Raw genomic sequence first — 24,667 nt, forward strand, 5'->3', positions numbered from 1 at the left:
ATCCTTTCAGAGCTTGCTGGATCCGAAAGAGCAGCTCAACTGGTCATCAATTATAACATAAGACTCCCACTAAATGATAGCCCTGCTGCTATTTAAAAACTCCCGTGTATTTGAAATCTGAACAAGGCATGATCAAATTTTTCACACATATTCCCCCAAATTTTTGTACAACAGGAAAATACATATAATTCTAAGACAAAAGACACAGGTGAAGAGGAAACTTACCTACGAGCAGCAGTGATAATGAGGTAACCAAGGTCTACTTCGAGAGCATTTTTGCAAGCTCCCAAAACAATGGTGTGCAAATTTCGAAAACCACCTGGTTAACAAAGAAAAGGAACAAAACATAAGACTTTTCATTTGACCACAGTATTTTTATTAAAGCATTTATTCTCACTTTAAATGAAAATTATTTCTTAAAAGAAAATCTAAGTTGTTTTTCCATTCAAATGAGTATCTCAAGATGAATTAGGACTACTAGTTATCTCCTAAGATGAGAACAGATACCTTCACTCTGAAAAGACAGTCTGATGGCATCTGATAATTAGTCCAAATTATTTCAATTTTAAGTAAGAATTTTCAGAAAGCCAGAAGCTCACGAGGGAATTATAAATAAGGAATCCTGGCATTTTCTGACAAAAGTTTGAAACTTACATTTATAAGCAATAAGATCAACACTACTTTATTTTTAACTGGTTTTGGCTATGTTTCTAGCTTGTAAATACAGAGGGAAAAATATACAAATTATTAATGTATATACCTCAATGAATTTCACAAAAGACTGATTTGTTTTGAACTTCTTATAAATAAGACTACACAGTATGCATACTTTTGTGTCTGTCTTTGTTTATTAAACATTTTGTTTATGAGATTCATCCATATTGTTGCCTGTAGCATTAGTTTGTTCATTCTCATTGTTGCACAGTATTCCATTGCAAGAATATGTTACATTTTATTTTCCATGCTATTGTTAATAGGCATTTGGGTTGCTTCCATGTTGGAGCTTTTATGAACATTACTATAAACAATTTTGAACACTTTCCTGGTGAACACTGTACACATTTCTGTTGGATTTGAAGTATTATTATCACTATAAATATTAATGATTAGAGGCCCGGTGCACCAAATTCGTGCATGGTGTATATGTCCCTCAGCCCAGCCTGCACCCTCTCCAATCTGGGACATCCCTCTCACAATTCAGGACTGCTGGCTCCCAACTGCTTGCCTGCCTGCCTTCCTGATTGCCCCTAACCGCTTCTACCTGCCAGCCTGATCACCCCCTAACCACTCCCCTGCCAGCCTGATTGCCTTTAACTGCCCTCCCCTGCAGGCCTGGTCCCCCACAACTGCTCTCCCCTGCAAGCCTGGTCTCCCCCAACTGCTCTCCCCTGCAGGCCTAGGTCCCCCCGCCCCCAACTGCCCTTCCCTGCAGGCCCGGTCGCCCCCAACTTCCCTCCTCTGCTGGCCTGGTCACCCTTAACTGCCCTCCCCTGCTGGCCTGATTGCCCACAACTGCCCTCCCTTGCAGGCCTGGTCCCTCCCAACTTCCCTCCCCTGCTGGCAATCTTGTGTCCATGTGGGGGCATCCATCTTGTGTGTTGGAGTGACAGTCAATTTGCATATTACTCTTTTATTAGATAAGATAATGTTTATTTGTAATCAATGATACTTGATGATTTTCCATTATACCAAGGGTGGGGAACATCTGGTCTGGCCCTGCCAAGGCATTAGGAGTGAGTTAATTAAATGTTTGACCAAATATAGAAGGATAATCTTTAAGTTGACAATTTTGTATGGCCCTCAAATGATGTCATAAATATCTAAATGGCCCTTGGCAGAAAAAAGGTTCCCTACCTGATTTATACTTTGAATATCTAAAGTTAGATTTTCAGTTCTCAAGTATTAATTATCTAGCTAGCTAAATTTTTTGATATTTCTGTTTCAATGAGATGTGATTAAAATGGAGAGGATTCTATTACATATCATTATTTAAAATATAATTAAGGTGACCTACAGAATAAAATGTTTACTTTTTTAAAAGCCATAATCTAATGGATGGGTCTATATCCTAGTGATAAACATGAAAACATTTTATATACTATTAAATATAGTTATGTTATTAATACCTGAGTTCTTCTGGTATCGAAGTCAAAAAACATCTCTTAAAACCAATGAGCATTAGACTTCCTTGTTAACATTTCTCAAAAACAATCTGAATATAACAGATGTATTAACTAAATATAAGTATTAACAAGCCAGAAAACATGCCTTATCACTCTATTTAAGATTTAACATTGCATAAAATGGAAATAAATACTAGCTTGTGCTCATGATTACTTATTCTCTATGAAATACACCAGACAGAGAGTACCATTACTGACAAGCATTTTCTTTTGAAAAGACTCAAAAGAGAAGTAAATAATATCTTAATGATTTTTAAACACTGATTTTTAAAATATTTAGTACCTAAAAAAAAACAAATACCTGATCTCCAACTGTCTTCAACTACATGTTGGATAAGACCTCCAAGGAAAGGAACTCGAACCATTTCTAAGTGTTCCAAGTTTCGGGCAGAGGCCAAGCCTGTTACTAAAGGGACATATTTCAAGGAGTTTGTGGGACCTGGGAAAAAGAAAAACAAAATTCAATGAATTATATAAACAACCTTAAAGACAAATTTTCAAATCAGCAGTTGAAATAACATAAATTCTATGTTGGAAAATGAAAGTCAAATAGTTGGCTCTTTGTCATTTAAACTTATTAGAATGAAAGTATTGGCCTGTTAACTATGTACTTAGCATAGGATTTGTCAAGAACATTGGATAGTTTTGGGTTTTTTTTAAAAAATAAATTCCCTGAAGTCTTAATAGTTTTGAGCTCAAAATAACTAAGGGGGAAAAAGCCAATTTGAAAATTGGATCCTTCACTCAAGTAAATAGAGCAATCACTTAAACATATCTCTATGTAATGACTGTTGTATAAGTGTTATGGAAGATCATAAAAAATATGATCCTATCAAAGAGCTTTCAACTGACATGGAGATAAAATTAACATGAAAAATTATCCTACCTAATAAAAGAGTAATATGCAAATTGACCATCACTCCAACACACAAGATGGCTGCCCCTATGTGGTCAAAGATGGATTCCCCCACATGGACACAAGATGGCCAGCAGGGGAGGGCAGTTGGGAGGGACCAGGCCTGCAAGGGAGGGCAGTTGTGGGCAATCAGGCCAGCAGGGGAGGGCAGTTGGGAGGGACCAGGTCTGCAAGGGAGGGCAGATGGAGGCAATCAAGGCTGCAGGGGAGGGCAGTTAGGGGTGACCAGGCTGACAGAGGAGGGAGGTTGGGGGCGACTGGGCCTACAGTGAAGGGCAGTGGGGGGTACCCAGGCCTGCAGGGGAGAGCAGTTGGGGGAGACCAGGCCTGCAGGGGAGGGCAGTTAGGGGCAATCAGGCTGGCAGGGGAGCAGTTAGGCATCCATCAGGCTGGCAAGGGAGTGGTTAGAGGGTGATCAGGCTCGCAGGCAGCAGCAGTTAGGGGCAATCAGGAAGGCAGGCAGGCGAGCAGTTGGGAGCCAGCAGTCCTGAATTGTGAGAGGGATGTCCCAGATTGGAGAGAGTGCAGGCTGGGCTGAGGGACACACATCCCCGTGCATGAATTTCATGCACCGGGCCTCTAGTAAAAATATAAAAAGGCAGGACATATCAAGTACAAAAAATAAGATCTTCTATACTATATTAAAAAAGAAGAAAGAGAAGAGAAAGGGAAAGAGGCAGAACTTGAAGGATGTATACAAGCAAAGAGGAGGAAGGAAGTGTGTAACTCAGGACATATAGCATAAGGAAAGACACTGAGGTGAATTGGTGGTATGGTTGTAGACAGTACGTAGGCAGACCTGACTATAAAAGAATGCGTATCTTGGAAAGGAATCAAAACACAAGGATATCAAGAAGGGCCCTGGTGCCGAAACCGGTTTGGCTCAGTGGATAGAGCGTCGGCCTGCAGACTGAAAGGTCCCAGGTTCAATTCCGGTCAAGGGCATGTACCTTGGTTGCGGGCACATCCCCAGTGGGAGGTGTGCAGGAGGCAGCTGATCGATGTTTCTCTCTCATCGATGTTTCTAGCTCTCTATCCCTCTCCCTTCCTCTCTGTAAAATATCAATAAAATATATTAAAAAAAAAAAAAAGGGCCCTGGTTACTATGAAATTTAAAGCAAAATAGTTTGCACCTGACACACTTGGGAAACAGAGACACTGAAGGCTTTTGAACTGAAAAGCAGTATCACAAAAAGTGTTTTATACTTTAAAGTACATTAGATCAACTATTTACAAGCAGAATGATTAGGCGACAAGAGACAAAGAAAGCAAACAGAAATCGATTAGAACAATCCTATAAAAAAGTAAATGTGAAAGTGCCTGTAAGAAATATTTAGAGACATAGTGACACCCCCCCCCCTTTTTTTTTTTGCTAAGGGTCAGACACAAATCATGTATCTACTGTCTTCAAAACAAAAAGTATATTTATCTTCACAAGGTAAGTTACAAAACACATAGTATAGTAATAGCAAAATATAATTTTGTTTATGAATGTAGCTATGGAGTTTGCTTTAGGTTATTTTTAGAATAGCATATGTGTAATTCCACCATGACTATGTCCCATTACCTGCACAGTTCCTCATGACGAAAGTTCTCAAGCTGATGCAAAGAAAGTCTTTGAATGGCTGTGGCTTAGTGAGTCTTACCCACTTCATATAAAGGTGCCTTAACATTGGGATACAAGGAATTTCAGGAACATTCACCCCTAAAACATACATGTAAAAAAAAAAAAGAAGAAGAAGAAAATCACCAAGAAACTGTATTCTGTATCTAAGTTCGAGTCTATTTTCAAGTTGATAAACATATCCTTCATGGATATTTTCTTCAGAACAAATTACCCCATTAAAGTCTATCAAGTTTGGCTCACTTAAAACAGTCTTATAAAGAACAATTTAAACAAACCATAAATAGACTAGTACTTTGCTATTTCTTGAGTAAAATCACATGGGAAGATAGGATTTTAAAGGTATTTTTATATGTTATACACGTAAGTCTTTCTCATAATACCACAACCCTTCCAGGATACATTTGCCCAGTGGATTTAACATAAATATGTTATTGAAAGCAAAAGTAAGAAAATACAGAAACAATATACAACATTACTATTTCACTACCAATATCCACTATCCTGCCAGTGGGAAAACTAAATTTCTCAGCAAATGCAGGCTAGCTGGCTTTAAAAATCATGGTTTCTGACTGATATCCGACACAGAGATTAAAGCTGTTCTTACAAATATATGAATCTTAAGGATTTGTAGATGTGTAGTAGCAGCCAGTGAGCATGATGCTAAGAAAGTGAGAGACCTGTCAGTCATTTATTTTAATACTAGAGGCCCGGTACACAGATTCGTGCACCAGCGGGGGTCCCTTGGCCTGCAGACATCCCCGGGGGATCCCGGATTTGGAGAAGGCACAAGCAGAGGGACCCCACCGGCGCACAATCGGGGCGGGGAGGGGCCACAGGAAGGCACAGGAGGGCTCCAGGGCATGTCCAGCCCATTTAGCCCAGTCCTGATCGTCTAGCCCAGTCCCGATAAGCCGGACCCCCAGCAGCAAGCTAATCTACCGGTCGGAGCATCTACCCCCTAGGTCCGTGGTCAGGAAACTGCGTCTCGCGAGCCACATGCGGCTCTTTGGCCCCTTGAGTGTGGCTCTTCCACAAAATACCATGGCCTGGGCGAGTCTATTTTGAAGAAGTGGCATTAGAAGAAGTTTAAAAAATTTGGCTCTCAAAAGAAATTTCAATCGTTGTACTGTTGATATTTGGCTCTGTTGACTAATGAGTTTGCCGACCACTGCCCTAGGTGGTCAGTGAACGTCATAGCAACCGGTCGAACAAACAGTCAGACACTTGGCATATTAGGCTTTTATTATATAGAATTTCAAATTGATAAAGTTATTTTATCCTTCTGATCCATGAGTGGCTTAACGCTGGAAATCATACCCACAGAGGACCACGTCTGGAAGAAAAGGAAGGGGGGATCTATGGTGGGAGGGAAAGTCAGGAAATATGGAAGAAGAAAGACAGGTAACTTGTACGTTCTAAATGGAAGGAAGCAGCTCCAGGAACTTGCTCAAGAGTCTAAACACTGCAGGCTACAGAACAGCCAAGGAAGTGATACAAGTCTCAGAGAAATCCAAGGGTCCAGGGTTATGGTATTTCATAAGCAGCAGCTGGCTAAACCAGTTTAATGCAACTTTTAAACTTGAATCAGTAGAAGCCCTGCTAGCAACGGTAACTAGGGAAAGCAATATTAGAGTATTTGAATGACTGATTCTTTAAAAACTAAATTCTACTGTATTGATAACTTAACTTGGTACTCCCAAATAAGCATGGTTAACTTAACTTTGAATGATGCATACACTTTGTATGGCAACAGATAGGAAGTAAAATTGAGGATGAGACCAAAGAAAGAAAAACAGAGGAAGTAAGGTACAGATTGAGACTCAACATGCAAAATTCAAAAAGGTAAGTATGGTATCTACCATGATGATGGTAGTTCTAATTAGGAAACCCAAGGTAGCAAGGGTGAGACAGATGCAGACGAGACAGTTACATCATCTGCCCAATCTACATTTTGCCCCAAATCCACTCTATACACAAAGGACTATTACCTGTCTTCCCCAGCATATTCATTAATTTACTACCCACATTTGTATCACCATTACAGTGTTAAACTGCTGAATTAATCAAGTGATTTAATGTATTTCAATTTACCAAGTACATATTTTTTTGCAATGAACTGTGACAGGAATCATGGAAAACATAAAGATATAAAAATACAGTCTATGTACAGAGCCTGTATTTTAACTTCAGATATTATAATGTTATCTAAAAACCCAATTTCAAACTAGATATCCAAGTCCTTAATCAGAACCACTCCTTGATCTTGTCAGTGAAGGGATGATGGAGAGCTCCACTCTTCCTCCATAATTGTGCACATAAGTCTTATTTAAGACTTACTCCTGCCCTGACTGGTTTGGCTCAGTGGATAGAGCATCAGCCTGCGGACTGAAGGGTCCCAGGTTCGATTCCGGTCAAGGACATCTACCTTGGTTGCGGGCACATCCCCAGTAGGAGGTGTGCAGGAGGCAGCTGATCGATGTTTCTCTCTCATCGATGTTTCTAGCTCTCTATCCCTCTCCTTTCCTCTCTGTAAAAAAAAATCAATAAAATATATTTAAAAAAAAAAAAAAAAAAAAAAAAAGACTTACTCCTATCATCCCTGCTGCTTTCCCTTCTCCACCTGACCCAGTTTCAGAAATTTGCAGTTCAGGACCATCCCAAAATACCTGGAATAATGCTTGAAATACAGCAGATATTCAATATTTATATTTTAAGTAAAATATTTAATAAATGAATTTTAAATGTCAGACTATAGTAACAGGAGTAATCAAAATTCCCTTCAGCAATCTAAGCCAAAGACGACAAATTAGAGAAAATACCTGCCCTTATCATTTACTTAGGTTGAAATTATCTATAATAATAAAAGCATAATATGCTAATTAGACTGGACAGCCGAATGACCTTCCAGACATCATTCCGGACATCCTTCTGGACGAAGCTGTGGTGGCGGGGCTGAGGCAGAGTGGTTAGGGGCGATCAGGCAGGCAGGCAAGCGGTTAGGGGCGATCAGGCAGGCAGGCAAGCGGTTAGGGGCGATCAGGCAGGCAGGCAAGCAGTTAGGGGCGATCAAGCAGGCAGGCACGTGGCTAGGGGCAGTCAGGCAGGCAGATGAGTGGTTAGGGGCAATCAGGCAGGCAGGCGAGTGGTTAGGGGCAATCAGGCAGGCAGGCAGAGTGGTTAGGGGTGACCAGGCAGGCAAACAGAGTGGTTAGGGGTGACCAGGCAGGCAGGCAGGCAAGTGGTTAGGAGCCAGTGGTCCCAGATTGCGAGAAGGATTGGGCCTAAACCGGCAGTCGGACATCCCCCGAGGGGTCCCAGATTGCAAGAGGGTGCAGGCCAGCCTGAGGGAACCCTCACCCCCATGCATGAATTTTGTGCACTGAGCCTCTAGTTGGGATATAATACCAAAGAATATTTAGATAGAGACTACACACTGTAATCATTGCAAATAAGGTGATCTGGGAAAGACCATCTTTTCCCCATTTCTCAGGGAAACAGAGAAGTGGTAGAGTTTTCCAATGACTCTGGGTTGAAGAACACAGGGGCACTTTCTGCTTAGAGAAGATACAAGTAACCTCAGAGCTATAATGAAGATTTTTATTATATAAAAATAGCGACATGTGGCTATTTGATAAATTAACATAAAAAACATTCAGTTCCTGTTTCACTGGCCAAGTGGGTACCATATGAGATAGTACAAGTATAGGACATTTCCATCATCACAGTAAGTTACACTGGAGGACTCTGCTCTAGAGGGCTGAGCTAGAATCAAGAGGTAGATGTTAGAGAACAGTGGCAGGATTCTGGCTCACTGAAATGAACAAACAAACAAAAAAACCAACAACTTTCAAAACTACTCAAACTATCTTCAAAAAGGAAATAGAGTCGTTGTGAAGCAGTATTTCTCTCATCCCCCATCCCAGGCTTTTTAATGGGAAATTTTTATACAAATCTCATAAGCATATCTTTGCCACCATCAATCAACAAAGACATTTCTAAGGAATGGCATTTCAAGGAGTCACAATGACCTGAGAAACATGTACTCACCAACTAAATGTAAAGTTTGAATTTTTGCTCCTATAGGAATTTTCAGTTTATTTTCAGGAGGAATTGGAAATGCTCCATTACGATTCCGAAATTTCCCCAAAATATGAACATGCGGCATATACGTCCAAATGGATTCTACCAATTCCAAATGAGAAGTCTCCACACCCTAGAAAATAATGCCAAAGCAAGCATAAAAAAGGCTTTTAATTTAGCACCCAAAGCTTCTATTTCTGTATCATAAGATGTTAAGCATGCAATGGAACTTAAAAGTTTGCTATGGATGAAATTTACATGTGAGTGAACATGCGTTATCATTCTTTTTGTTTGTTTCATCAATTAGTTGATGTCAAATGTTCAAACTAGAGGTACTCACCACTAAGTTTGGGCATGCCTGCAAAGCTTCCAGAACACCTGGAATGCTGAAAGCTTCATGGCCACGCACCCTCCGCCTCTCAAGGTATCTAGGGTGAAGGCCATATAGCTGTTCGACGTCTGGCATCTTCTTCAATAGTGTCAGAAAACTGGAATCTGTGAAGCCTGAGAAGTTCAAAGATATTAAGAGACTAGTTCATTTTTCTGTTTGTCAGCATTTGCATTTTGCTCCTCCCCAAAAAGTACTCTCTGGTACATAAAACCTCAAGGGGTCTATAGACCCTACAACTAAAAAAAATGAGTAAGATAAGATCCACATCTTCAGAAAGCTAAATCCCATCCCAACCTAGGTTCTTTTAGTCCTAATAATTACTCTGTCCTATGTTTAACTATCACTCCTTAGACATTTTATTTATTTTTAATAAAGATTTTATTTTTATTATTGATTTTTAGAGAGGAATGGAGAGAGAGGGAGAACACCAATGTGGGAGTGAAACATGGGCTGCCTCCTGCAATGCTCGCTACTGGGATCCAGTACACAACCTGAGCATGTGCCCTGACCTGGAACCTCCCTGATCCCAAATCAAACTGACAGATACAAGGGATGATGCCCAACCAACTGACCCACACTGGCTAGGGCACTACCTAGACATTTTAGACGAGCAATTTTCAACCTTTCTCATTTTATGACACATATAAACTAATTCCTAAAATTCTGCAGCACACCAAAATAAACACATTTTTTGCAGATCTGACCAAAAAAAAAAAAAATGTATGGCGTGATTGACTTACAAAAAATAGTAATAGTAACCACCTACCCTTAAAAAATTTTTATTGAGTTTAGGGAAGGAGAGGGAAGTAGAGAAATCGATTTGTTGTTCCACTTAATTATGCATTCATTGGTTGATTCTTATGTGTGGTCTGATCAAGGACTGAACCTGTAAACTTGGTGTATCAGAAAGATGTTCCAACCAAGCCATCCAGCCAGGGCCTAATTAGCTATCCTTTTTGCAGATAACATGATATTGTACATAGAAAACCCTAAAGACTCCACCAAAAAATTACTGGATTTAACAAATAAATTCGGCAACAGAGCAGGCTACAAAATCAACATCCAGAAATCGATGGCATTTTTATACACCATAACGAAGAAAATAAACTGATAAATAAAATAGAACCAGATGCATGGAAACATGGAACAAACTAAGAAATCTCAGATGGAAGGGGTGAAGGGTGGCTGGAAGAGATTAACCAAAGAACTTATATGTAACAGGGTGGTGAAGGCCTGGGGCAAGGGCAGGGGAACTGGACACCTGGTGGAGACGGGTAATGGGGAACCAAAGGGAGGAAATCTATAATATGTAATACTCTCAACAATAAAGACAAAAACTTTTAAAAGATCAGGTGCCTATACTGTACATAAGGATTTTTCCTATCAAGAATTAACCAATCAGATGCAACTTTATTATGTGACATGACCAATAAGATGCAACTCTGGCCTGGCCGGTGTGGCTCAGTGGTTGAGCACTGACCTATGAACCAGAAGGTCATGGTTTGATTCCTGGTTAGGGCACATGCCCAGGTTGTGGGCTTGATCCCCAGTAGGGGGCATGTAGGAGGCAGCCAATCAATGATTCTTTCTCATCATTGATGTTTTCATTTCTCTATCCCTCTCCCTTCCTCTCTGAAATCAATAAAAACATACTAAAAAAAAAGATGCAACTTTATTATGGTTCAAGACAGCTATTGTTGTGCCGGTTGTTATATTTTTATTTGACAACCTGGAGCTTTTATTTTTAATGTAGGCTGTCAGAGAGCCAATTGTCTGCTCACTAATGATAAAAATAGTAACTCTCAAGAATAAAAATGGCCCTGGCCAATTTGGCTCACTGGATAGAGTGTCGGCCTGCAGACTGAAGGGTCCCAGGTTCAATTCTGGTCAAGGGTACATGCCTGGGTTGCAGTCTCGATCCCTAGTAGGGGGTGAGCAGGAGGCAACCAATCAATGATTCTCTCTCATCATAGATGTTTCTATCTCTTTCCCTCTCCCTTTCTCTCTGAATTCAATAAAAATATTTTTTTAAAAAAGAATAAAAATAAAGCCCCAAATCCCTAAGTCTTACATACTAAAGTTTTCAAAAGTTGTTCTATTTGTACAGGGCTAGTTCAGATGATATGGTAACTTTAGCATCACAAAACTAGAGTAAGAAAGGATCTCAGAAATGTCTTGGTCTTTCTAATTATAACAATTTACATTATTATCCTGTACTAGAGGCCCGATACACAAAATTCGTGCAAGAGTAGGTCTTCCTTCCGCCGGCTGCCAGCATCGGCTTCCCTCTGGCACCCGGGACCTGGGCTTCCCTTGCAGCCCCGGCTTTGTCCAGAAGGACACCCGGTCTAATTAGCATATTACACTTTTATTATTATAGATAGTAACCTTATTGACATCCAATGTGCTAACCCAGTGGTTGGCAAACTCATTAGTCAACAGAGCCAAATATCAACAGTACAACAATTGAAATTTCGTTTGAGAGCCAAATTTTTTAAACTTAAACTTCTTCTAACGCCACTTCTTCAAAATAGACTAGCCCAGGCCGTGGTATTTTGTGGAAGAGCCACACTCAAGGGGCCAAAGAGCCGCATGTGGCTCGCGAGTCGCGGTTTGCCGACCACTGTGCTAACCAATTTACATGTTTTTTCATCTATTCTCACAACCCAATGAAAAAGGTTACCACCGCATTTATAATGTAAAAAATTAGCTAGTTTAAAAGCTACCATGTGGCAGAGCCCAAATTCAAAACTAAATCTGACCACTACCAATGTCCATTCTCTTTCATTGTACAGTACATGCTGCTTCTCACTAAAATGTGGGTAAAATTCCACCTAATCTTTACAGAGATGGTGTGAGAATTCAAAGAGATTGTATATGTAAACCATAATAGTACTATATAAAAACCTTAGTTAGCATTATTATAGAATCAGGGTTTAAACTCCAGAGACAGGCCAGACGACATTAATAAGCAATTAATGAGATCTTATTCTAGACTACAGACTGTTTGCTGCTTTGACTCTCTTTTTATATTCTTTGCAGGATGGAAGCCTTGGGCTTACAGGTATTTATCCCAGTCTGAAAGAAGTCAGCAATGTACATATAAATTCTTCTAAACCAGCCGTGGGCAAACTACGGCCTGCGGGCCGGATCCGGCCCGTTCGCCTATCGAAAGAGCGGAGGGTTCTCTTGCTCTCCCCTCCGCTCCTTTACTTTGAATTTATATTAGTTCACACAAACACTCCATCCATGCTTTTGTTCCGGCCCTCCGGTCCAGTTTAAGAACCCATTGTGGCCCTCGAGTCAAAAAGTTTGCCCACCCCTGTTAAACTGTTTAAAGTGGGAGCTCTCCTATGCTGCTTTTTATATAGTGCACTGATCTCATCTCCAGAATTCCTGCTGGCCTAACCTCCATTAAGCAAATCTAATATAAGGAATGGCAGTCATTTTCACATTGCTCTAATTTCTTTCCTGTTATAAATGATCCCTCTCCAGAGTAAGATGAATGCTTTCGCTTTAGGAGGATTTCTTTCAAGTATTTAAAGACAACTGTTCTAACCTCAGGTCTTTGCTTAACGAAAAGGTATATACTATTGTTAACTAACTCTGGCCAACCCATAAGAGTTACCAGGTGACTAAAGACTCTCTGGAAAGAATATGGTTGCCCAAGCTGTACAATATTCCAGTGTTCCAAAGGTAATCTGTCCTATGCCACATAATAGGACAGAATAAGACAATTACCTCCTTAGCCCTTCACATACCCTTAAGGCTCCCCTATTCCCAGCCCCATCACATTTTCAAAATATCAGGATCTGGATACTTTGATAAAAGGTGGTTAAAAAAGACATTTAAAATTGCTAAACACAGTAATCAAAGGGCACTAATTAATGGATTGATGTTAACTGGGGGAAAAAAATCCTGATTGGCCCTTAATTTTAATTCTTCCCTTTCAGATATGTTCTGCTTATATAAAGTCATCAACTTCCTTTTCTTTTTTAAAAAAATATTTTTTTATTGATTTCAGAGAGGGAGAGGGAGATAGAGACATCAATGATGAGAGAGAATCATTGATCAACTGCCTCCTGCATGCCCCACACTGGCAATCAAGCCCACAACCGGGCACGTGTCCCCACTGGGAATTGAGCCATGACCTCCTGGTTCAAAGGTCGATGCTCAACCACTGAGCCACACCGGCCAGGCTCAACTTTCTTTTCTCATGGTCTCTTTATCTGAGGTCCGTTTGTTGTGGTTAGGCTACTAACTTTGAGTTCTTTACCTGCAAGGCCAATGTCTTATTTGAAAATTTCCAAGCCCTAGTATAGGTCTTTTAAAAGTGCTAAAGAAATTCAAGTTCCAGAAGTGCAACTTCTGTGGCCTACTAGAGCAACTTTACAAAAATTTGTAAATATTTTTTTAACCACAGGGCGCCACTGAAGGGGTATAGGAAATCATGAAAAACTGCATTGTAAAAAAAAGGACACTTTATTTAATGTGATAGACATATATTTAGGTAATAAAAGGCTCATAAGTATTTTCTAATCATATATTTGTGGAATAGGCTGATATAGTTCCTTTAAAGAATAGGAAATGAAAACAACAGACCATTAAAACAGGAAAGCATCAGGCAAATTGTATTTTTTTAATAGATTTTTATTGATTTCAGAGAGGAAGGGAGAAGGAGAGAGAAAAAAACATCAATGATGAAAGAGAATCATTGATCAGCTGCCTCTTGTACGCCCCCTACTAGGGATCGAGCCCACAACCCGGGCATGTGCCCTTGACTGGAATCGAACCCAGGACCCCTCAGTCCAAAGGCCGAGGCTCTGTCCGTTGAGCCAAACGAGCCAGGGCCAGGCAAAATGTATTTTATCAAACTAACCCAATCTTAATAATTTAGCTAAAACCCTGCCTCCCTACTTGCAAGTTGATTCCAATTGATTACCTCAAGACAAAAAGATATGATGACAAGTTACCTTTGATGGAAACATAATTAATGCTAGTTTCCAGGTTAAATCCACTTACCACTTGGCATGTATTCCCACCAGCGTCCAGCACAGAGATCCACAACCCTCACAACTCTCAGATACAGGGTCACTGCTTCCTTTAGCTTCTGGGAAAGACATTCCATACACATGATATCCTGCAGAGGGAGGTACCTTTGTGAGAGAAAGAAACTCATATTTATCAAGTCGTAAGGACTTCCTCTCCCTCATGGGTGATTTTTTCCTTCTCCCATTCTCCTACCCCTCAAATGAAATAAGACCTTAGGAATATTCATAGGGTTTTAAGATTAATAGGCATATATGGCTTTTTACTAAAAACAGGTAAGACAGCAAATACTCAAGTATCCAAATAAAAAATATTGAGCTTCCTCCATAGGGCATTTAATAGAACCTGCCTTTTTTCTTTTAAGTTTTTAAAGACAAAAAAAAAATCTCAAAAAAAAAGGTATGAAGAAAAAAATCTTAATACATTTCAAAACAAGATAAGGGAATGCAAGTAAGATGAGAGTACTGATCATTTTGAACATGCCCAATATTATTTTACTAGAGGCCCAGTGCATGAAATTCGTGCGGCGGGGGGGGGGGGGGGGGTGTCCCTCAGCCCAGCCTGTACCCTCTCCAATCTGGGACACCTGTGGGATCGGGCCTAAACTGGCAGTCGGACATCTCTCTCACAATCCAGGACTGCTGGCTCCCAACTGCTCACCTGCTTGCCTGCCTGATTGCCCCTAACCACTTCTGCCTGCCAGCCTGATCACCCCTAACCACTCCCCGGCCAGCCTGATTGACACTTAACTGCTCCCCTGCCAGCCCGATTGCCCCCAACTGCCCTCCCCTACTGTCCTGGTCACCTTCAAGGGCCCTTCCCTTCTGGCCCAGTCACCCCCAACTGCCCTCTCCTGCAGGCCTGGTTGCCCCCAACTGCTCTCCCCTGCTGGCCTGGTCGCCCTAACTGCCCTCACCTGCTGGCCTGATCACCCACAAATGCCCTCCCATGCTGGCCATCTTGTGGCAACCATCTTGTGATCACATGGGGGCGGCCATCTTGTGCAAGGGCATGATGGTCAATTTGCATATTACCTCTTTATTATATAGGATAGCTTTTCCAGATCCATTTTCTGTAGTGGCTAAAAAATTCCTCTCTGCTCCCTTAACACCCCCCAAGAAACTCTATTTTCTCAGATATGTACAGTAAGTTTATAGTATATAATTTTCCCTAGATCTTTTACCTTTCAGATCACACTTTGATAAAAGTATTTCATAAGCATTAAGTGAGAACACTTTATCTGAATTGCAATTCCTCTTTTCCAACCTCATTATATTTTCCTTCTTGAAACTTTTCAATTAACCTTTACTTTGCTGTTTCCAGTAATACCAACATATATTTTGAAAGACCAGAAAATATCATTCTCTCTCTTTTTCAACACCCTTCCATACATACTTAGATTAATTTTTTTTTAAACATACAAGCTACCCTTTATGGAGATGGTATCATGTCACAGATAGAAATCATTGCTTCACAACTTTTCAAGGTAGGCTGTTCAATGTTTGTCACACAGCCCTCCCCCATCCTTTCTTTCCTTCTCTGCTCTGCTGGTTCCCTATCCCTCTATCAGTTGACTTTGGCCAATATCAAGTCCAGGCAAAGGCTTTCTGAATTGCTAGTCACCTAGTTGAATTCTTCAACATCCCTCATTGATTCATTTAACCCTACCCCTACCCACACTTCTCAAAATAGTCCCTTCATTAAATTATCTTCAAATTCCAGCTGAATGTATCTTGTTTCCTGCTAGAATCCTCATTGATAAAGTAGGTGTTATAATTATTCCATTTTGCAAGTGGTGAAATTGGCTCAGAAAAAAACCTACAAAAATTCAATAGCCAGGTAAAAGGGAGGAAGAGCAGAGATGTCAACACAGCTGGGTCTGAGTCTAATTCCTAAAAATTAAGCTAATTCTAAAGAAAAAATCCGACTATGCCTGATGAATATTTCTCTACTCCATTTTTTTCCTACCTCTGGCTCCTCTCCCTTCCCTTTTAAAACTATTTAAATAAAGAGAATCAAATCAAATCATTTTCTTTACAAAAAAAAAAAAGTATTACTGCTAATTTAATTTACAGCCTCCATAACTTAAAGGTAAGCAGGACAATTTTCAGAAACTATATAACTACACATTTTATAAACAATGAAAAATATTGAATTTAGTTTTGCCACTAAAACACTTTCCCCCAAATCATTGTTATCCAAAGTATTTGCCTCAGTTAATATTATACTCCCTTTAAATACAAATAGATCAGTAATCACACGAAGTTGATCTTACATTTGCCCTCAGAAAAAGAAATGTTATTTTTTTCTTCACAGATACATAGTCAATGGGCTGGAGTTCAAAAGGCAGATCAAATACATTTTAGAAAAGATGTGTTTAACATGCCACACACAACAAAGATTAGGTTTCTTTTAAGGAAGCCATAGTTTTACTTATTTCATGAAAACATGCTAAGTAGTTATCAAAAACTAAAACATGGGTCCTCAGATAAAAACCTCAGCAGCTTAAAAATAAATTTTTTTTAGAATAAACAGCTCATACCAAATTTAAGTATTCAGCTTAGTTCACAGTTCTTTACATTCTGCCAATTTGCTGCATGTTTTTTGCATTATAACCAGAATAACATCCTTGTGCTTAACTCCAACCCTTCCATTTAAGTATTCTGTTTGAACTGTATAATGTTATTTGATCCACTCTCAACTTAAAACACTATCCAATTTGTTCATACTATGTCCTTCCATCATTCACAAACGTCTAACACACATGCCTAGAAACAACTTTATATATGATTTCTTCTGGAATTTTAATAGCTTTATTGTTTATTTCATTGATGCACTTAGAATTTAGTTGTCAGCTATGAGATAAGAACATGCTTTTATTACTTTCTCCAAATGGTTTTCAGGTTGTGACATCATCAATGAATAATAACCCACATTGCTTTTCCCCAGTGATGTGAATACCAAGCTTATTATAAACAAGATCCCCATATATATTTGAATCTACATATGGAGCCTACATATGGAGTTTATCTATTTTACCCTACTGCCTGGATATCTTCTCCAATTCCAATCTTTAATTATGGTATATTTTTAAATGTATTTGAATATCTGATAAGGGTACACTCTTTTTTCAAAAAATTTTGGTTATTCTAGTAGATGTTTTTCTGTAAGATAAAAACTTCAGTAGTTTTTCATTATGTTAAAGAAAAAATCTGTTATTTTAATTGGGCCCCTATTCCCAGAACTAAACTAAGAAAAACTACACTGTGACACAAAATAACGAATTGAAAACGATAAAGACTAATACATATTTATATTAGAAAAGAAAAATAAAGTGTCCATGGTTCCCTATAGTAACTCTGCTACTTTTTAAAAACATCTAAATTTACAAATATTTAATAATTTTTAAAAATTCAAATCATTTCCAAGTACTTCATATGAAAATTTCCCCTAGTAAATAATCTAAAATAATTGAAAGTCCAGATGCTTAGAAAAGTTCACTGCAGTTGTGTAAGAGAAAACTGGAAACAATCCAGATGTCAAAACACAAGGGGTAAGGTAATTATCATGTCATAGGAATAGAACACAGTGACTAAAATAATTATGAAGACCATGTAGCAATATGAAAAAAGTCAGAACACAATCATAACCATTAACACTTACCAAGCATTTAAGCCATGCAAAGTGTGAGGTGCTTTAAATCTCACTGAATCCTATATAATAGAGGTAATATGCAAATTGACTATCACGCCCTTGCACAAGGTGGCTGCCACAAGATGGCCGGCAGGGGAGGGCAGTTGTGGGCAATCAGGCCTGCAGGGGAGGGAGGGCAGTTGAAGGGGACCAGGCCTGCAGGGGAGGGCAGTTGGGTGCAATCACACCAGCAGGGGAGCAGTTAGTCACCAATCAGGCTGGCAGGGGAGTGGTTAGGGGTGATCAGGCTGGCAGGCAGAAGCGGTTAGGGGCAATCAGGAAGGCAGGCAGGCGAGCAGTTGGGAGCCAGCAGTCCTGGATTGTGAGAGGGATGTCCGACTGCCGGTTTAGGCCTGATCCCCAAGGGTCCCAGATTGGAGAGGGTGCAGGCTGAGCTGAGAGACACTCCCCCCACCCCCCGCAGTGCACCAATTTCATGCACCAGGCCTCTAGTCCTTATTATAACATCTTTACTAGTATATCTATCATTGGTCCACAGCTAGTAAATGAGAGACTCAAGATTCAAACTCAGGTCTCCAACTCCAGAAACAAAGCATATTAGGATTTGTTTATTGAATGGATCATGACTGAAGTAAGAGAATAGGGGAAACTAGAAAGACAGGTTTTTTTTGTTGATGCTGTGGGTCTTTTGTTTGTTTGGTTTCTTTAACTATTGTTATAATGCAATTTGGATAAAATATATTTAAAAAAAAGGATTTGAAAAAAGTTCATCACAAAATAACTTTCATGTGTGCACTTCATATGGTAATGATGGGTATTATTTCAAACTTTTGATTCAACCACTTACATATATCTGCATACTGAGCAAAAATATGTTTCTCAATGCGGGTTGTAGTAAAAAAAAAAAAGGTCAGAAATGCTGCCTTACATACACAGTGCTGTAATAACAAAAGTCAACAAATCTTTTAGTCAAAAAGAATTCCAAAAAGCCTGGAATGTTAACACAGTCTAGGAAATAGCTGTCCAATAGCACTTTCTGCCACAAAAGAAATAGTCTTACCTAAAAATATGGCAAAGCACTTCATGTGAAAGTTGATTCATATAATCTTTTGTTTCCTCTGATACTGTTTCCTCAGGGATCTCATTATTTACGAGACACCTTTTAACACTTTTCTTTCGTGGACCCATTGCTGCGTTATCTCCAATATAGAAGAGCAAATCTCCCCTCTTGGTTACTTGAATTCAAAGTACCTGAAAGCAAGCAGAGAACAAAGGAGACTAAAGTAGCAAATCAGATGCAGAAATTATCCCTATAAAACCTAGATACTAGTAAAACAACATTTACTTTAAAATACAAAGGTAATTACAATGGTAGAGATCACATTCAAATTAATAATACTATTACACAAAAGGTACAGAACATAGTTTTCTGAAGAATAGTACAGAATATACAACAATTTAGAATGAGCAAAAATCCAAGGAACCAGGAGTCTTAGATTCTAATTTGTACTCTGCTGCTTCTTAGCTAACTTACTCAATTTCACCAAGCATCAATTTCTTCAAATATAAGGCAAGAGCTCTCACTTCCCAGTCACTTGATTGCTATTCTCATCAACTGTTCCATAATATTGCTCTTGCATCCAATCCCACTGGCTTTCAGGCCTCTATCAGCCCTCACCTGGGCTACAGCAATGGCTTCCTAAATGATATCCACCACTATAATGTCAGGGCCTGGAATAAAGCCTGCCATACAGTAGGCCTATAATATGTAATTTGCTGAATAAATGCTTACCATACCATACTCCACACTGAAGCTAGAGTTATCATTGTACAACATTCCTCTGATTGCTTCCTAAGTGAAAAGAGCAAGATGTTGAATTTGCATAAAAGAAAAAGGACAGATATGTTTGTGTTGGCATGGGACATTTTTGGCAGCATACATGATAAAATATTAACAGTAGTTACCTCTGGGGAGTAAGAATAGAGGTTTAGGAAAGCAGGAAAGAGACTTTTACTTTTCATATTCTTCTCCATTGTTTGAAAATTTTAGATTGGTCAAGTGTAGTTCTTAAAAAACACACAATGACCGAATCAGCCTGCAAGAAATCCTAGTTTCTAGGATAAAAACTTTCCAATGTGGTCTCAAGCCACCTTTCCCATCTCACTTTTCAATCCTACCACTTGCTCTTCAGGACACTCACTCCAGCCACACCAACATCTTCGGTTCCCTCAAACTATCATTGATATTTCATCCCTAATAAGCTATTGACTCCCGACTAGAAGTCCTTCTCTTCCCTTCCTTATTTTTTGGCCTAAGAAACCACTAATTTGTGTGTTTTCTTTAATCTGCCTTCAAAATCTAGTTTAAATGTTAAGTCCTCTGTGAAAACTTCTCCCTGGGAGCTTCTACCATAGCAACTTGTGCAATGTTTTATTCATCATGTCTCTGCCAGGAAAAGGAAAAGAAACTCAACCTCCTGCCTCTAGATGATAACAAGTCCTTGGCTCATAATAAATTCTCAAATGTCTGATGTATGAATATCCATCAGTCCTTCCATTACTCATATGCATCCAGTAGCTTCAAGGCTGCTAAGAACCGTTTCATGTTCCTATTTCCTACCACAGTACTCAATGACCTCAGCAGCAAGCCTATAACCCTGCAAAAACGTAATCAGATGTTACTCCAATAAGGACACATCACAAACAGCTATCCTGCAGCATATAAATGACTCAACAAGACTATTAACTAGTACAGAGCAATCCAACCATGGGTAAATTCTCTAGCTATCATATTTTAATGTTTCACCTTTAAAAGAATCTTCACAACTCTGCTCTGGCCGGGGAGCTCAGTTGGTTAGAGCAGCGGTCGCCAACCAGTGGTCTGCAGACCACTGGTGGTCTGTGAGGTCCGAAAGGTTGGCGACTGTTGGATTAGACATCATACCTATAAGCCAGGTTGTGGAGATTCTGGGTCAGAGTACATAAAGGAAGCAACCAATGAATGCATAAATAAGTGAAGCAATAAACTGTGATTTCTCTCTCTCAAAACTCAATAAATTTTTTTAAAAAATTTTTTTTCACAATTCTGTTTACTCATACCATGTTGACTCTTCATCCTTTAAGTAAAAATCCTTCTTAGCCAAATCCACACCACTTGATAATTTAACCCCCTCATCTACAATCCCACCTTTTATTGTCCCTTTATATTTGGCAATGCTGTGGTTTTGTGTGAGTCAATTTAATAGCTCCAGTGTACAATCTACATTTGAATTTTTTAAACCAAACTGACTGCATCTTAAATATCATTGAGTTTATAAAAGTTCACTTGTTTGGAACTCAGAGAAATATTTACTCACAGATATAACATTATGTACATCATATAGATATTAGGTCTCCAGAAAGCCCACAAAAATCTCTTTAACCAACAGTAAGCAATAACTCTACACTAAAGGGCCTAAATTAGCAAGATTAACAAAATTTTAGGTGAGAGTGTATGTGTATTTCCTATATCGTGCCTAGAATTAGACTTGGTCATGTAAGCTACCACCTGGCAGTAGGTAGAGTAGTGACTGTCCCCTTACTCTAAGCCTTCGGTGGGGAAAGGACTTGTAAAGGGGTTTAACAGGTCAGGACCTATAGATGGGAAGTCCATCAGTCCTCTCCAGTCTAAGTAGGTGCCCCGGAAATGTTCAGGACGTAAAAAGCTTCCCCATTAAAGACTAATTTATCTTCCCCTCACATTAAAGGACTCATTGATCTCCCCTTGCCACCACTCACTCTATAATGGACACCAAAATTGTTTTAATTAAAGTTGATTCATCTTCATTTACGTGAAATACAGCTAGGCCATGCTAAGCATTTCATCCCAGGCAATGAGTAACAGAGGCCTGAGAAGAAAATACCATGCAAGACATGCAAATTCCCGAGTGACGATGTTGTCTCTCTTGCCCATGCACAGTTTCTCTTACATACTTCTATTTCAGTGGAATGAGGAATAAAAGCAAGTGAGAATAGAAAATCGCCATGATTACCCTTCTCTATCTTCGTTTCTTCCTACCCTTATCTCCAAAATATCACCGTTTGCCACTTGAGAAACTCAACGAAGTAGGAAAGGTCTAAAGCAGCAGTAGGTTAAAAGGGAAAGAGGGAAGGGGAGAAATTCCAGTTATCAGCAGTAGATAAAGATGACGCATTGGAGGTGGCCTGCAGAGCAGTCAGGAAGGGATAGGGAGAGGTGAGTATATATATGTGGACTACAGCTTGCAGCACTAGGTCTTATTTCTAGGATTAGCAAGTTCTGGGGGCTTAGAGTCTAAACCTCAAAGAAATGTCATTCTGACAATTTTATAGAATCCTAGAATGTTAAAAGTGGAAGGGGCCTTCAGGGACTACTTAGTCACAGAGTTGTTAATTTTTTCTGGGCCACAAACACATCTGAGACTATGATGAAAGATGCACATCTTCTCCCCAAGAGGTAAACAAATCATACCCAGACTCATGTATGCTAAATTACATACATATGATTTCAGGGACACATCAAAGCTCACCCAGAGGTCCCTACCCAAGACTGGCATCCTCAATTCTCAGATGGATATAGTACCAGAGAGGATAAGTCACTTGCCCTAGGGCATACATTAAGTGTCAGAGCTCAGGTTTGGATTCAGACTCCCCAACCCACACTATATACCCTATCATCAAGTCAGTCCTCTGCACCTTGGCTGCCTCCCTGCACTCTAGAGATATGCCCCAGTGCTTGGAGATGGGCTTCTGGATGCTGTGATAGAACTGCTGCTGACTGCAACTCTCCGTCCATCTAAGTTAGGCTCCCACACAGTAGTCTACAATAGGCCTGGGTATCCTACAGTCATTTTGTAGCTGTCAGTTTAGCAGACCTGAGCCACAGGAAGTACCATTTTTGTCCTGGAGGCCCAAGTACACTCTAAGTAATAAGCCAGTGTTATTTGTGAGTATTCTTTAAACTAGGGTCCTTCCATAACGTAATTTCTCTTAGACATGCATGCTCTTCTCCCAACCTGCCAGTTCAAAGCTCCTCCCATCCCAAGCAAAAGTACACTATCCTCTACTAATTAAATTCCTTTTGGTTGCTCCCAAATTTATCCCAATCTTTTAATCCTTAGCCCTCAAGGCTTTCTCCACATCTTGTTGGGAAGCACCAACATATCCTTGCTTACAAAATCAAGTTATTTTCCTTTTAACCCTCTATTTCCATAATAGAGGTTTTAACACATTTTGCACAATTCCCACAACTGCTGATACCTATAAAGACCTACATAAATTTACTCCTTTACTCTCTAAATGTTACAACTAAAAACCTTCCTATACCTGTTCCATCTTGTCAACATCTTCTTCCATCCCTAAATTATTCTAATTACTCCCTTCCTCAGATCACACCAGACCCTCCAGGACATGTGTTTGTCTCTTACTACACACTTTATAGGGCAGAGATTAAACACCTTACAACTAACCAGAAAACTAAGGGACTTCTTTTACAAAACGTTCACAATTCTGTATTAATTTCTCATCCCATATCTAATTAATAACAATCCTCTGGAGAAACTTCTTTTCATGATTGCTACTATCTATCCATCCATCCATCATTTAAGTGACCCATCCCTTAACTCAATTATTTATTTACTGCCAACTAAGTGCTAGGTGGTGAGTCTTTCTCCCCATGAAGCTCACAGTCTCAGAGTGGAGATAGATTTTACCACCAGTGTCGTACAACTCAGTCATTTCAATTATTGTATCTTAAATTACTTTTCATTATTCTCATCAAAAATACCTTCTCCCAGCCCTAGCTGGTTTGGCTCAGTGGATACAGCGTTGGCCTGCAGACTGAAGGGTCACAGGTTTGATTCTGGCCAAGGACAGATGCCCAGGTTACAGGTTCGATCCCCAGTGTGGGGGGTGCAGGAAGCAGCCAATCAATGATTCTCTCTCATCATTGATGTTTCTCTCTCTCTCTCCCTCTCCCTTTCTCTCTGAAATCAATAAAGATATATTTTTAAAAATACCTTCTCCCATTTAAAACTTTCCAGTGTCCTCATCATTCTATCTGGTCAAGGACTTCTCTGCCCTTCAGGCTTCTAATGCCTTTCTTTAGTTTCTATGGGCTTCAGCTTACTCCTGTCAAAGTAATCATGCATGTCACTTAATTTGGCCCCATTTCTCACATTAAAGATTTCCAATGTCTCCTACCTAGGACAGGCTCTCTTTCCTAAAGAAATGTCACACCACATCCACCAAGCTGCTTAGATGAAAAACAAAGAACAAACAAAAGACCAGAATTATAGTAAAGGGTCAAGAATCATCCAGTCCAACCCTTCGTTTTCCAGATGAAGAAAGTGAGGCCCAAAGAGGTAAGTTGGGTTGCCCGAAGTCATAAAGTCAGAAAATATCACTGCTAAATGAATCGAGGATCCAGGTCTTCAACTCTAGTTCAAGCCCAGCTTTATTTCGCTATGCATTTTACCTTACTGAAATATAGTTTTTCTTTTTCTCCTATTCTATGCCTTAGAATCTTTTTTTACTAAAGTGTGTACCTCCACGCACACAGTAATTTAAACAAACACACACAAAAGTTTATATTTTTCACCTAAAGCGGACAGATGATTCACAGCACTGAATTTTAAAGAGAGGGAAAGAGCTTTAGGAATCACCTAAACCAGTAACTGTCAAAAATGAAAGTTAAAAATCACAAGCACAGATTTTTCAATCTATATGACTACATGTGTACCCTCTAAACC

General features: G+C 39.6%; 1 protein-coding gene across 4 annotated transcripts in view; it reads right to left on the minus strand.

Annotated features, from left to right (window-relative positions):
* Positions 1-24,667, minus strand: part of FBXO38 (F-box protein 38) — a 58,179-nt gene that overhangs the window by 32,360 nt on the left and 1,152 nt on the right. For 3 of the 4 annotated variants that reach the window (XM_080675273.1, XM_080675272.1, XM_080675270.1), the window contains exons 2-8: positions 18,961-19,151; positions 14,220-14,353; positions 9,147-9,310; positions 8,774-8,939; positions 4,667-4,804; positions 2,485-2,622; positions 226-319 (exon numbers count right to left, since the gene is read on the minus strand). In XM_080675273.1, coding sequence (XP_080531399.1) covers positions 226-319; positions 2,485-2,622; positions 4,667-4,804; positions 8,774-8,939; positions 9,147-9,310; positions 14,220-14,353; positions 18,961-19,088 — 962 coding nt within the window. In that variant the 5' untranslated portion in view covers positions 19,089-19,151. The remainder of the gene's footprint in view (positions 1-225; positions 320-2,484; positions 2,623-4,666; positions 4,805-8,773; positions 8,940-9,146; positions 9,311-14,219; positions 14,354-18,960; positions 19,152-24,667) is intronic. The other variant, XM_080675271.1, reaches the window with a different exon arrangement.

Source organism: Plecotus auritus, assembly GCF_963455305.1.
Source record: "Plecotus auritus genome assembly, chromosome: 6".
Classification (NCBI taxonomy): Eukaryota; Metazoa; Chordata; class Mammalia; order Chiroptera; family Vespertilionidae; genus Plecotus; species Plecotus auritus.